The sequence below is a fragment of the Amphiura filiformis genome, chromosome 9 (genome assembly GCF_039555335.1).
Source record: "Amphiura filiformis chromosome 9, Afil_fr2py, whole genome shotgun sequence".
NCBI classification, from domain to species: Eukaryota; Metazoa; Echinodermata; class Ophiuroidea; order Amphilepidida; family Amphiuridae; genus Amphiura; species Amphiura filiformis.
Window position 1 is genome coordinate 56,618,923 of NC_092636.1, and position 14,520 is coordinate 56,633,442.

Genomic DNA, 14,520 nt, shown 5'->3' on the forward strand with positions numbered 1-14,520 from the left:
ATTCAATTGACTTTATATAGAGAGAAAAGTCTATATTTCGTTGAACGCTTTTACCGGACTGAAAGCCCAAGCGACACAATAAATTGAGGGACGAACAAATCTGATCAAACTAACTCACTCAGATTTCCCATTTAACTGGAATCAATTGAATCCTTTTGTGTCTTTGTGTGTTTTGCTTCAGCAAAGAAATTACATACTAGTTTGACCATGTCCAAGTATTTCAAAAATGAGATTTTTGAATCAAAATGTTCAGATTGGAATTCTCTTTGCAGTAACACATAGCCTCATCTCATCTCCATAACCCATCAGGGGTGTGAGAGACCAGATATTTATCTGTTTCCAGATATTTTTTCAAAGACACACTCTCAGGCCTGAAAGTTGAAAAGCCTGTGTGACAAGTTCTCCTGTGACAAGTTGTCCTCTTAATGGACATTAGGCCTTGTGTTTCTGAGCTCTCAAATTGTAATGGATTCATTACGCTTGATGGCATCACATAGTTTTAGCTTGACTGAATGTATTAAATCTGTGGGTTTGAAAGCAACTTTTGTTAGTTATTAGACCTAGGAGAGTCCTGACTGTTGGATTGTCACAATAAAGTAAGTGTACCTCTGGAAATCAAATGCTGATCAGGTACACTAAATATCTGCCTCCATGACACACAAACATGTGCACACTCTCTTTGTCTTAAACTCTTTTGAAGTTCAGAGACTGTTAAAACCATGTGTAGCAGGATTCTTCTCTATGTATTTTGCACTGCAAGAAAGTGCAAGGTAGGCAAAACAGCTGTACCTTGTATGAATATGATTGATCAACTTTTCTTTTGTCTTTCAAATGGGTAGTGAAGACAAGGGACCATGTTTAAATAATATAAAAACATCACAAAAAGAAACCAACTGCTATTTTGGAAGGCAATAATGCAAAATCTGTGCATAAAATGTTAAATATTCAATCAAATGTTGTCATCAACCTATTTGATCGTAGTGCATTTGTTATGTGTGTGAGACGAACTGTCGTGGTAGATCGCAATCATGCTTTTGTTTAATGCATTTGAGTAGTCAGAACATATTTACGGTATATGTCATATGCACAACCTCTATTAGGAAATGATAATAATCACATTTATATTTCCCTAGATTTTGCGTTTCTCTAATTAAGGCCAACAAAGGTTGTCTACATTTTCCCTCCCAAAAATCATGCACCTGAGGTGGAGATGACACCCCTCATATCATGCTCTGGGATCTCCTTTACTAAACTCATACCATTCCTCTTGTGTTTCAGCTTTTACCTTTATTTCTTTTAATATGTTCGTGCAAATGCCACAAGCTCATGCTCCCTTCAATCCGTCTTAAAATCTAGATTTTGAGTTGTTGGGGAAGTTCATTTCTGTGATGTGTTTATATTTCAAAACATGAACAATTATATATGAATTGTGCTAAATATGCTCTGCAATAGGGCCACAATGATATCCTGCTCTAACTAGCGTTTACTATTCAGAAACTTCTATGTTGTAATGTGTAAATTATATAGAAACAATTCTCACACTTCCGAGGTTTTGTCCATGTATAGCATTTTGACCACTCCATTTTGAGTGGGAAAATATAGCTACAACTCTTTATTTATTTTGATAATCAGAAGGAAATAGCTATGCTGGCCTTGTTAAAAATATGCCTATAGGAAAGTTACTAACAATTTCAGCTTCTAGATTCTGCCCAGTAAAGGCACAAAACTACTGCATAGTTGGTGGCAGTTATTATGAAATGGCTTGAGGTTATGGATTGGAATAAGACAATGTTGACTGAAGATATTTGCAGCATTGAATTGAAACTCACACCTTGTAGCTTTTTTATGTTATTGATTTCATATTTCCTGTAGTAATATGTGAAAGTTAGAAGAGAATGTATATTGTGTGAAGCTATGATAGCTCTCTCTTGTGGCAAGATGGTGGATTTATAGTCGTAATTGTATAACGTCATACTTCCTTATCCAATTCATTGGGCAATTCCATTTGAATGCTACACTCCCCTTGTGGAAGATACTGGAATTCCATCCAAATTCAACAGTTTTACCCATTCCAGTTTTTCATCCATAGTGGAAAAGGTGCAAAAGATTTTGGAATTCCAACATAATTGTCTTATTTTTTCTCAATTTCAAAAAAGTGCAACTGGAATTAAGTATAAAACTAACAAAGAATTCCAGCTTGATTGAACTGGAATTGAATGATAGTGACATGTTCTACAGTGGACAGGGCAGGGGTTGCATCTGACGCGACGTCTGACGCGTCTAGGGACTCCTTTTTTATTTTGGCCATTTTGGACTCCTTAAATCACAAGTTGAAAGTGACCAAAGGGTCCGATAAAAACTGTATGGACTCCTTAATTTTACGATGCACGGAGGCGTAAATCGGTATAAAGTTTAGAATTTTGGACAGATGGACTCCTTAAATTCTCATTGGACCAAAGGGTCAAAAAAAAATTAAATTGGACCCTTTGATTTTTTTGTGCTTGCGCTACCCCTAGGACAGGGGTGTGTGGATTTTAAATGGAATCACCCATTTTGCTTTGGATTGATGATTGTATTGAAAAGTAAACAGAAAGAAAACAAGAGAAGTTCCTGCATTAAGTGATATGACCAGGAAAGTGCAGAGGGAGTGTGTTCACTTTATGGATCTAATGATCATTGATCAAATTATTAAGTAGTGTAATATTCCAGATTGCACCACACAGAATACAAGCTTGTCTGCACGCCTTCAAAGCACTGTGTAACTGCCATGGAGTAGTGGTATTGTACTTCTGTAATACCTCGGATGAGTGCCAGTAAGGCACATATTATTTCTCCCTGGAGTACTATACATGTGTTCAGAGAGTTCACATACATTACCTACCAAACATATTTTTTGATCGAACACTTCAGTGCTATGCAAGATCAGCAAATACTTTTGATGGGTAGTGCATCTCATACACATAGAGGAGATGACACAATGCAGGTTAGCCTGCATTAAGAAGGAACTTTGCTGTGTATCAATATTTGCATGTGTCAATTGGGGTATTCCAATTCAAATCCATACACCCCCCTATCAAAGACATGACCTTAATTTCCCACTCATGGGGTGTATATTTCAAATGGAGTCACCCATTCAGGTAACCCCATTTGAAATTCACACTCCCTGCGTGGGAGATTAAGGCCATGTCTTGTATGGATTTCAAATGGAACTGCCCATTACGGAAAAGGAAGCATGAAGTTATTCAATGCGACTATAGGATTTGGCCATACGTCATTAGGGGGCCAACTTTTTGCTTGTATAAAAAAAGACTTGATTAAAAATAAAAATAGTGTCTGATAATTGGACACCTATGAACTTGACTTTGGCATGTGTTGGTTTTCTTGATGTTATTGTGTATTCAGATAGAAAATCTCTGCAGGGAGCTTCCATATTAGTGCATTAAGAGTGCCAGTTATGGATCAGAGTATTGCATAATAATAGAGGTTATCCACTTTACTCATGTGTGACAAAAGGCGCTGGTTCCCGTAGTATTCCTCATTCAAACCAATGCAATGCACAACCTCGGGGTTATCTGCATGACTTTGGCGGGCTATTTTGAAACAGCCATGGTTGCACAAGCATGTTCTTCTTTTGAAATTCCTAAACAAGGTATAGCAGTCGTTGGTAGGATATGCAGCTTATAGAACATGGATAACCTCTATCATGATAAAACCCTCCAAAAGATTCATCTGGATCATTTAAAAAAGTCATTAAAAACAAATCAAGTACTCAATAAAAATATTTCTATTCATATCAGAAATCTTGTTCACTCATGTTTGGTGAGTGGTAGTGTTACTAGATGTTATCAGCAATCTTTGTGACAAATTATGATGACATCACATGGGTTGATAGCCGATTATTGATCTGATCATAGATTCGATCAAGTTTGTCCGCCCCCTTGTCCTTGTTCATGGTGGTATTGCCTTATCCAGATGGCCTCTTTGTCATCGACCATGAGGCAAACAAAAAAACCCGCTGGCTTGAAGAGGCCAACACCATGAACAAGGGTGGTGAGGCATACAAACTTGATCAAATCTACAACCAGATCATAAATCGGCAAGCAACCCATATGACGTCATACCATTCACCAAACCAAACCAGAGTGAACAAGATACCTTGTAGGAATCGAAATATTTCTAGCAGTTGCCCGATTTATTTCTTAGGATCTGTTTTGAGAACTTTTGCTTATCAATGAATGATAATACCCTCCCAGGATGGCTGCAATTTTGAGGGGAGCAAGAGCAATCGCTCTCTACTGCTCTACTTATATCTGATATAGGAGAGTGATTTTTAGCTCTCCTTCGTTGACAATGCTCTCCTTACATTCTGTTGTAATTAGTCTGAACAGACCTCCTTGAAGGCTCCAGAAAAGATATTTAATGCTCTCCTGGAAATTCCGAAAGACAGTCCCTGCAATGGTTATCATTATCATTATCTCATTTTTGATCAGTTTGGCTGGACCATGAAGTATGCAAGGTCTGTACATAGTGTTATTAGTTTGGCAGAAGACTGAATATCAATTTATCTCCAATAAATTCATCGTACATGCAAATTCTGTTGAATTAAAGAGCAGGGATCAGCCAGTGCAGCACTGCTTACTAACCCCGTGTGCTGCCCCGACTCTACCGTGATAATAACAGGCAAGTGCTATATCCAGTACATCACCCATCCATTACTGTGGGAGCTTAACTTGCTGAATGATTTAATTTTAAATGGATATGATAAATGTTCAAAAGTTTTATCAAAATCCAAGTAGTCTTTTATGTGGTTCAAAACTATTTTGTCATTTCATTTTTTCAAAATTTCATTTTGCATTTCTGATAGAAATAATTTCTTGATGTAGTTTTCCATTAGATCACCGCATTCAGCGGTAGGTCAAAGGTGTATATGGCATATATGGCATTATTCTGGGACACCCTGCATATGGTGGAGGAAATAACTAAACGAAAGTGTATTTTTCCAGTAACCAGCCGAAATGAACAATATGAATACATGCAATTATGCGTATAAACTCGCTTATGCAATGGCCAAATCAACTGAAATTTGGAAATAAAGCCTTTTTTTCATGGATATGTAGTTTTCCATTTGATCACCGCATTCAGCAGTAGAAGGTCAAAGGTGTTACTTTCCATATATGGCATTATTCTGGGACACCCTGCATATGGCGGAGGAAATAACTAATCAAAAGTGTATTTTTCCAGTAACCAGCCGAAATGAACAATATGAAACATTCGATGATAAAGCCGAGACCAAGTTTTTAAATATGGGAGATGCTATACCTAAAATTGGTAAAAGATGATGTGACAATGTTTCCAGGGACTGGTCTATCTTTGCTTTAGGGAACATCATGCGACCACCAGACTTTACTTTTCAATAGTATTTGTCTGATCTAGAGCAAGTTATAAATATAAAAGGTCCTTAATAAATGGGATGCGCTCACATACTTCCAGGCAAAGAAGAACAACTGCCAGACAAATGTTTGGTACAACGTCACATGTCACATCTATACGAACGAGTAAAGAGTTTACTTTTGGGCAGAACATTGTGTGACTGCAAGAGAGTTTAATGGCCCAATTCTGATGAAATTAAGTTTTTTGTTGATTTGAAAATATTGTTAAGTGTGTATCATTATTGTCAAGTAGGATCGATTCATTTATATATATTACCTTTGGGAGGTTAAATAGCAAAAATGTTGGATATCTAGGTGTATGACATTCCTAAAAAACTTTCCATTACTTTTTGCTCCAGAAATAGGACAATAATAGTGTACATGCGTTGAATGTTGATGCTGGTCCAATACACTCACCGAGACGTACCCACATTCAGCAAGTGTGAATTATTAGTAATATGCAGTTATTAAAAGGGTAGTTTGTAACCCACAACCTCCGGCCTCCCCCACGTAAAAAAGATTATGATACCATCAGACACCAAGGACAAGGTAATAATGTTAACCTTTCTTGCCGTGTTTTGACAAATACATCAAATTTGTAATTTCTGTCTGTCAACAGATAGAAATTACAACACAGTGGCCTTTGGGGCATGATAAAATTATATAAATAAACATGATTTTTTTTACCAGGTTCGCCGCTGCAAATAATAAAGTAATAAAGTAGACACGCAGAAAAAGTGATCCTGCCTGGGAATCAAACCCAGGACCTCAGGTTTACGAGACCATTTGCAAGATGTTGTGAACTACCAAATCACAACACTTTAAAATACTGTATTACCTTAACCACTTGGCCACGGGAGCTTCATGATCAGGCCAGTTGAAATTCGAACCTATAAGCGGTCACTTAAACTTATCTCCTCCTCCGCAAACTGTAACTCGTCGTACCTAGAGTTACAGTTCACTCTATTATTATCTTTTCCACAAATAAGAAACATCACAATATGTGGGCTCATTTTGGGCTCTAAGGATTCAGCTGAGGAACTCTCTCAAGGACAGTTTGGGCATGCACTGACGATTTTAATCCCATTGTACCAGGGTTTGGGCGTGCTTGGATGATTTTAATCCCACTGTACTAGTCTATACTCCCAAAGTTGAGGTAATTGATCAACATTGATCTCATCTTTTGGGTGGGTTCAAAATTCCCAGGGTTGGCAAAACCTGCAATCTTCATGGGAGTAATTTACTTAGTGCAAAAGTGGTCAAAATATTGCTCTGCAAAATGTCTTGATTTTCATGATTTGGATTTATCATATTGAGCAGCATTCTACTTGTGATGTTTCTACACTGTGTAGAGAGGGTCTACAGCATCTCTGAGGTAAAACTGACAAATACAAGGTATATTTCTTGATGCTTGAAGTTTGGATTTCTTAAACGTACAGTGCATCCCTATGTACCGCTGCAAGACTTCAGGTCAGTAGATGTCATTATGTTTATGATAAAGACTGAAGTCTTGCTGGCAGGACTACCTCCGCAAATAGCCCATAGTAGCTATGCATATAAACTTGCTTATTCAATGGCAGAATCAACTGAAAATTTGGGAAATACGCTTTTTCATGGATATCTATAGAACCATACCCAAAAAAGAGGATGCTGGAATAACAAATTGGCCCTTTAATCTGATAATTCACGTATCAAATAAGGAATGCTCAAACCACAATCCAGTCAGTTGTCCATCTTACATTTTATTATTACTCTGTGACTAGATATCAAACCAAACTTGATAATACCTGCAATTATTAATGCACCAAATATTATGGTATTATACATAACAATACAAAGAAACGATACACAACTACAACACTGCAGCATTTGTGTAATAGTACAGTTTTATTCTTAATATATTCACAGAAATAGCTGCTACACATAAAAACTGGCTTTGTTCACTTATCCATGGGTGTATTGCTGAATATAACAAACACCCTTATGATTAAGACTTAAAAATGTGAGACTGGTGTGACTCATGAAATTGTATAAATAGCTATGAACTTTTCAATAGGTGTCTATTGAAGGACAGCTATACAAAAGGAAGAAATGTATTTTTAGACCAAAATATAATATTGGAGAATGGATTGGGCATCAATATTTCATTAATCTGTTTGTCTCGAAAAGAAAATATAAAACAATCTCCATTTTTATGAATACATGGAGTGGTAAGAGTACACCAAGCACCATTGGTAAAATTCCAAATATTTGACTATTTCATCTGCAAGACGTATATAATACAGCAACAATTTACAAAATATGGACAAATGACTATAAGGCGGTGTGACATGATCACCACAGGGCGATGTCTGCACACGAACGGCAATGTGACATGACCACATGGTGGTGTAACATGACCACGAGGTGGTGTGGCATGACCACAGTTGTTTTGATGTACATGCAAGTTAAAGGCACTAGCAGTGATTTACTAAATCAGAAAATCTCTCAAGGATCATCCTAAATCAGAAATTGCATTTTTATGAAAAATATAGGTGCCTAACATACCCTGCATGTCATAAGACTGAACATGCCTAATAAGGGTAAAAGGTCACATTTTGGCAATTTTACTGATTTTTTGCTAATGTTCTTGCATGAAAAATAAATACTTTTTTAATTTACTTATCCGGCAGTTTTAAGCATTTTAACACTTTCACTGGTATTACTGATAGAGCCTATAACCAAGTGCAAATAAATGGTCTCTAATTATGTTCCACCCCATAACACTAAGGTACCTGGACTACCACAAAATCTTGAAAGCTATAAGAAAACTATATACTTTTTAAAATAGTAATTCAATATTTTGTGCATTTTTGCATTCTGCTTCTATTGTATTATTTCATTAGCAAACTGTACAGTGTACATAAAGGATCATGAGATTGTAGTTTTGACATGCTTCATAAGAGAAAAGCTCACAACCAAATACTAATAAAAAAAACTTCCACATTAAGCTTTTATTCTTTTTCCTTCAAGCTATTCAATTTATTGAGAAACTCAGGCTTCACATAAAATACATTTAAGAAACAAAGGGGCTAACCTTTTAGTTCAGTGAGAAGCTGCAATGACCGTATCATGTGAGTGAGTATCTAGAAACACCCTCGAAATTTAAAATAATTTGTATAATCTAAACATTTTAAATGGATTCTTGATGTCCAATCTAATTGAAATTCCACATGTCTGTTTAAGCTTCAAAATCGATATAAATATTGTCAAATTTAATGTGTCTCACTGGATACAGGTCAACCCCTTTGTTTCATGATAATTATACAACAATTAAACATTAAAATTCATTTACAACATACTATACAATAGATATCTAGTATCATGGCCTTTTTGAAGACCCATAAAGATAATGCTAGGGTCATAAATCAGCTACTTATAGGTTTGACGTCTAATATGAGATTAATTGATTTCTGCATGTGATTACGAAGAAAGCTAATGAAAGATCGTTGTTTTGAGCACCAATTCCAGACAAATAATTTGCGAAAACAAAAAGGCCAAAATATACAAGCCAGTGTATGACCAGTCCGCGTTAACAAAAATCCTAAAATAGGAGAAATGTTCCTGAAAATATACCTTTGTATACAGGATTAGACTGGCAGCCCTGTTCAGTGTCATTTATCATCTCAGAAGCTTGTCTACCTTAAATACAAGGCTATAATATTTATCAATTATTATGCCCTTTTAGACCAACTTTCGTTTGATTTATTACTCCAAATATAAAAATAGCAATCCACTGGCAACACAATTTGACGATCAAAATAGATACATTTGTGATATTTTGGCCTTTAATAACATTTGCATAAGGCATGCATTATATTATATTCTACATAAATATTAGTAGCATGATTTTCTTCCCTTTTTTTTTCAAAAACACTGCAAGTATTGGACAATATATAAAAGGGTGGGCCCAGTACTATGATACATGTACTTATTCTAAATAGTACTACATTTTTTCTTCTACGTGCTGCTAATGTTACACATTAGAAATAATATCATTCCTCCTGCGAGCACCGTTTTTGTTTTTTCTTTTATGTCATAAAAGCAATTATTAATAGTCATAATATTATATAAAATGATAAATTACATCATTACAAAATCCTATATATCAAAATACATAAATGTCCAACTTTTACCCCATACATCATAAACATTTGTCCAATGCAAGGATTACTGCATTCAAGAGAACTGGACCAGTGACATAGCACAACATGCATAAATAAAGATATGCAGTTTACTGTGTCAAACCAAATTGAAAATGGAAGTAGTTGCCCTAGTTAGTACTAAGTTTATAAAAAAATCAGCAAAAGCTTTTTTATTTTGTTGAATTACAAATAAAAATCTCATTCATTTTATTCTGTGATTATGAATAAAATATGAAAGCAGGAGTATCTGCTTGTTCCATATTGTAAGAAAGTGATGACATAATTTTGCTGAGATTTCAAACAACTTAATCATACTCCTTCTGATCATATTGGTCCACAAGTGGTACCAACCACTTATAAGGAATGAATTTGGAGTCCCTCAAGGTTCCATTCTTGGTCATGCATAAACATGGATGCAAATACACTTAATATTCACTTGAATGCACAATTAGGTGCAATGTAAAATTCATCTTAAGATGATTCTTTTGTATTGCCACATACACATCCGAGACAGCAAGGTGTCCAAAGTTTCTTCATCTGCATATTTGCATCCGTGTATACTAAGCCACCCAACCTTTATGTCCTGTACATTGACTATATCAATACAAACTTGATAAGAATGAACCATACAATTAACCCAACCATTTGAGATTTTTTCAACCCTATTGAAAATAATCCTTACATTGAAAAATACATAATATAACAACTTTAATATACAGACATATAGGTGAAAGAATGGGCGATACCACACGACAGACAACATGGCAACATTATTACCCTGCAATGCCTAAGCACAGATGATTTCCCAGGTGCAGATCACAATGCCTGTGTAGACAGTTGCTATACGGATCAAACTGAAGTGCATTTAAGCCGATATCACCTCCCGTGTGGAATTGCCCATTATACCTTTTCACAAACTTACACTAATATTTTGTCACATTTCTTAATTTATACAATTTGTCATCAGTGACAATAAATAATGTTAATTTCCCTCAGTTTTACTTTTGTTGTTGCTATACTTTCATTTTTGTTCACATGATCCGGCAAAGGCCAACACAAATCTTATTTGTGTAATAAAAAATTTAATGCAACTTGTGAAATGATCAAAATGATGAATTTTCATATCATGGGTTATACCAGCTGATGATAAAACATCTTCCAGATGTTAAAAACAAAGAATAAACTGGTTTATAACTAAAATTCTGACAGTTTAATGTCTAATATACTTGTAATATCCAGCTGGCATACCATATTTATTAGTGAATTATAATCTATACATGTCAAATATTATTCTACTATCCATAATTTAAAAATTCATCTTCTGAAAAATCAATTTACCCATGGATTTTCTAAAATGGTAATATAAAAATAACTAGGACATATTGGGCTAATCCATCAGTCCTAACTCCCTCTGTGGAAGATTTTGGAAATATCTTCCCACAGGGGAGTATGAATTTCAAATGGAATTAACACATTAACCAATTCTATTTGATCTCACCCTCCCTCTGTGGAATATTCAGGTTGAATCTATCTCAGAGGGTGCATGAAATTGAAATTAATATGCCTAATGTGTATATTCCATTTGACATTCATACTCCCATGTGGAATATATTTCTAATGTTCATTTTCCACAGGGGGTGTGGAATTAAAATGAAAATGCCCATTTTCTCATTATTAAATAGTTCCATGCAAGTAAAAACATGGTTATAAAGTACAAAGAATTAAAAAAATCACTTTGGCAATACTTAATTAATAGATAGTACATCAGCTATTTCTCAACCAAAGCCCCACAAATAAAAATGCTGTAAAGGTCACTGGGTAAAAATGATGATATATTGCAATCATTTATATAATCATCAATTTACGAAAAAATACATGTTTTTGTTTCCTTAAAAAAAGGTACAAGTAATAAAAAAATGTTCAAAAAAGCTGATGAACTTTTGACTTGATGATAATGTGAATATGCAAAAAGACAAATGTTGATAAGCTTTTTAATTTTATTTTCTCTAGCTTAAAACAAAAGTCAGTTTAAAAAATGTCTTACACACATAATAATATTGAAAATAAAATAATGTTATATAGCTAAAATGTGGGATAAGAGGTGTGGGTGTCCCTGACAACTGGTGGGCCGGCTGGCAGGTGGGTTATCATTGTAGTGGGCAGGGTTCTACATTGACACTCTCCAATGTGTTATCCCATAGGTGTACATGGAACGGTTTACTACCTTCTGCTTCTACAATCAAATCTGATATGCAGCCTACTATGCCTTCTGTATATTTACCTCCTGTCAGTGTTTCTATATCAGGAGCACCGCCTGTAGCAACAACAAAAAAAGGAAGGAAAATAATGTTAATAACTTAGTGAATTTTTAGGAGCAATAACTAAAATAATCCAGCTGGTATAGTCACAGGTAGACATGTCCACATTCCTTATTATAGAGGGCGACATTCAATCCAAAAAGGGAAATACAAAAATTTGAAATTTGGACACCAGAAACTTGACGACGTAGTCTAAAATGTGCCGGTACTTTATCCTTGATACAGAAGTCAGCATGCAGTGAAAGTTAGATTTCATAAAATAAAATCGCCTTTGTGTAAAATGGATCGCTGTGGTGAAAAATGATGCATTTACATGGTTTTTTTTAAACAGACATTTGCCCATAACTTCGCTAATTTTTGACCTACAGACATGGTTGACCCCTCATTTTTTAAGTTAAATAATCACCTTTTTAAACAAAATAATTTCCATGTGAAATATCCTACTTGAAAATTTTGTGAACATGCCTATCACAGGCAGGGAGAGATGAACTAGGAATGTTGCATCTGATGTCACTCTTGAGGGGATGCAGTATGTATGGTGACCCAGATTGGCAAAACAGTCAGTATAGTCGCAGGCAGAGATGAACTAGGAATGTTGCATCTGATGTCACTCTTGAGGGGATGCAGTATGTATGGTGACCCAGATTGGCAAAACAGTCAGTATAGTCGCAGGCAGAGATGAACTAGGAATGTTGCATCTGATGTCACTATTGAGGGGATGCAGTATGTATGGTGACCCAGATTGGCAAAACAGCCAATCACAGCATATTTCTACTTTGTGTGACAGATGACATCAAATGCAATACCGTAGAATTCCGTCTAGAAGCATATATGCCTCTAAACGAGGTTTTTTTAACGAAAGATATGAAAGGCCAATACCCTTCTCAAAAACATTGCAATAGATTGGTCTTACAAATATACATGTTTGTACAGCCGCCTTATAGTAATATAGTTGTTCAAACTCCAAATAACCTTTTTGTTGAGAGTGTCTGCCTCTTGTCTCTTGTGTCAAAAAAACCTTGTTTCGAGGCATACATATGCTTGTAGACGGAATTTTACGGTATTCAGAGTTTATCTCTGCCAGCAACCATTGTATTTGTTATGCTATTTATTTCAACAAACTAAATCTTACTACTTGAAGTGCAATAATGTAGCATTTAAGTTAGACCCACAGCTTGGGCCAGAGTTGTCACAATATTTAGACTTCTTCAAGCCTATTAATTGTATTTGGTTTTAATACAAATCAGTGGGAAAAACTCTGAAGATATATCTGGTATTATTTCTTCCTCATAAATGTCAGGGACAAACCCTACCTAAGTTATAGTAGTACAATTTGTTGCAGTACCATTTCAAGAAATTGGGCTGGTATATGTGTAAGTGAATCTATACTGTTTTAGTACAGAGTGGTTTACTCTATAATAACTTTGAGGTGTTTTTTTGTTTGTTTAGTGATACATACCAAGATAAACTCTTCCTTTCACGTTGAGCATTTGTAAGAAGCCTTCTGATTGGCCAATGATAGGGTCATTGCCATCAAGGAATAGCTCACCATCACGACCTTGCCTGTTGGGTCAAAGGTAAAAGGTAATAGGTTAATAATTGCTTAACTAATCTTAATGACAATTTACAATGGGTGACTATTAACATGTAATTCATCTCTACTGGCATCAATAGTCTTCTTTAATAACTTTGACTCAACAATTTCATGTATTTGTCTGTTTAATTTACTATTTAAACTCCAGAGGATTACATTAAGGCCACTCACTCAAATCCACTGATGAAAATGCTCTTAAAGTGTATAACATTTTTGTATTTTCAATTGCACAAGTTAATCCTTGTATTTTAACAATAATTTTACATCTATCATAGCTTTTGCTTCTCTTTTCAGTTTGACACATGGATTGACAATTTCTTGAGCAAAAATTGAGAGAATATCAAACTGGACAATATTTTAAAAGTTTTTCATGAAACAATGAAGCTGCTATTTCAATTTCTGTTAACTTTCCCATTCGCCACAACAGCAATCTTTCACTGCAGTGTGAGAGGGAGGTTTAGGGAAAGCCTCAGAATAGTCTGGCAACATAATAGGAATGATTGGGCCATACTACCATGGACAAAAAAGATAACATACCGCGTACAAGCAGTCAAAATCTCAGCATCACCTGATAATGAGGGCTGATTGTTCTATAAAAATGCGACAGGCAAAACTGCTACTACCGCATATTTATATGGTATATCGCATAATCACGCAATGCTCTATTGCGTAGGCATGCAACGCTGGCGTGATTGTTAGACACAGCATGATCGAACAATCGGCCGTCATGAATATGCGAGAATTCACAGCATACGATGCACTGGGAATTTGACTGTTGATACATGGTCTGTAGTAGTCGGTCAAATCTTACCTGCTAGCTGTAACATTGTGTACCTCGCCATCATTCACTTTATGATTAGATCGAATCTTAGATTCACCACTACCTAATTGATAACTGGAAAAGACAACAAAAATATAACCATTACATGTTGATCAATGACAATTTGGAAATTATCGTTCCTCCTACTGTTTTTATGTTCTTATTTATGTTATAG

At 35.4% G+C, this 14,520-nt stretch overlaps 1 protein-coding gene across 1 annotated transcript in view; it reads right to left on the reverse strand.

The window, feature by feature from the left end:
• Window positions 1-7,151: 7,151 nt before the first annotated feature.
• LOC140161212 (basement membrane-specific heparan sulfate proteoglycan core protein-like) overlaps window positions 7,152-14,520 on the reverse strand; it is a 204,387-nt gene continuing 197,018 nt past the window's right edge. The window contains exons 75-77 of the mRNA XM_072184664.1: window positions 14,337-14,420; window positions 13,391-13,494; window positions 7,152-11,927 (exon numbers count right to left, since the gene is read on the reverse strand). Coding sequence (XP_072040765.1) covers window positions 11,761-11,927; window positions 13,391-13,494; window positions 14,337-14,420 — 355 coding nt within the window. The 3' untranslated portion in view covers window positions 7,152-11,760. The remainder of the gene's footprint in view (window positions 11,928-13,390; window positions 13,495-14,336; window positions 14,421-14,520) is intronic.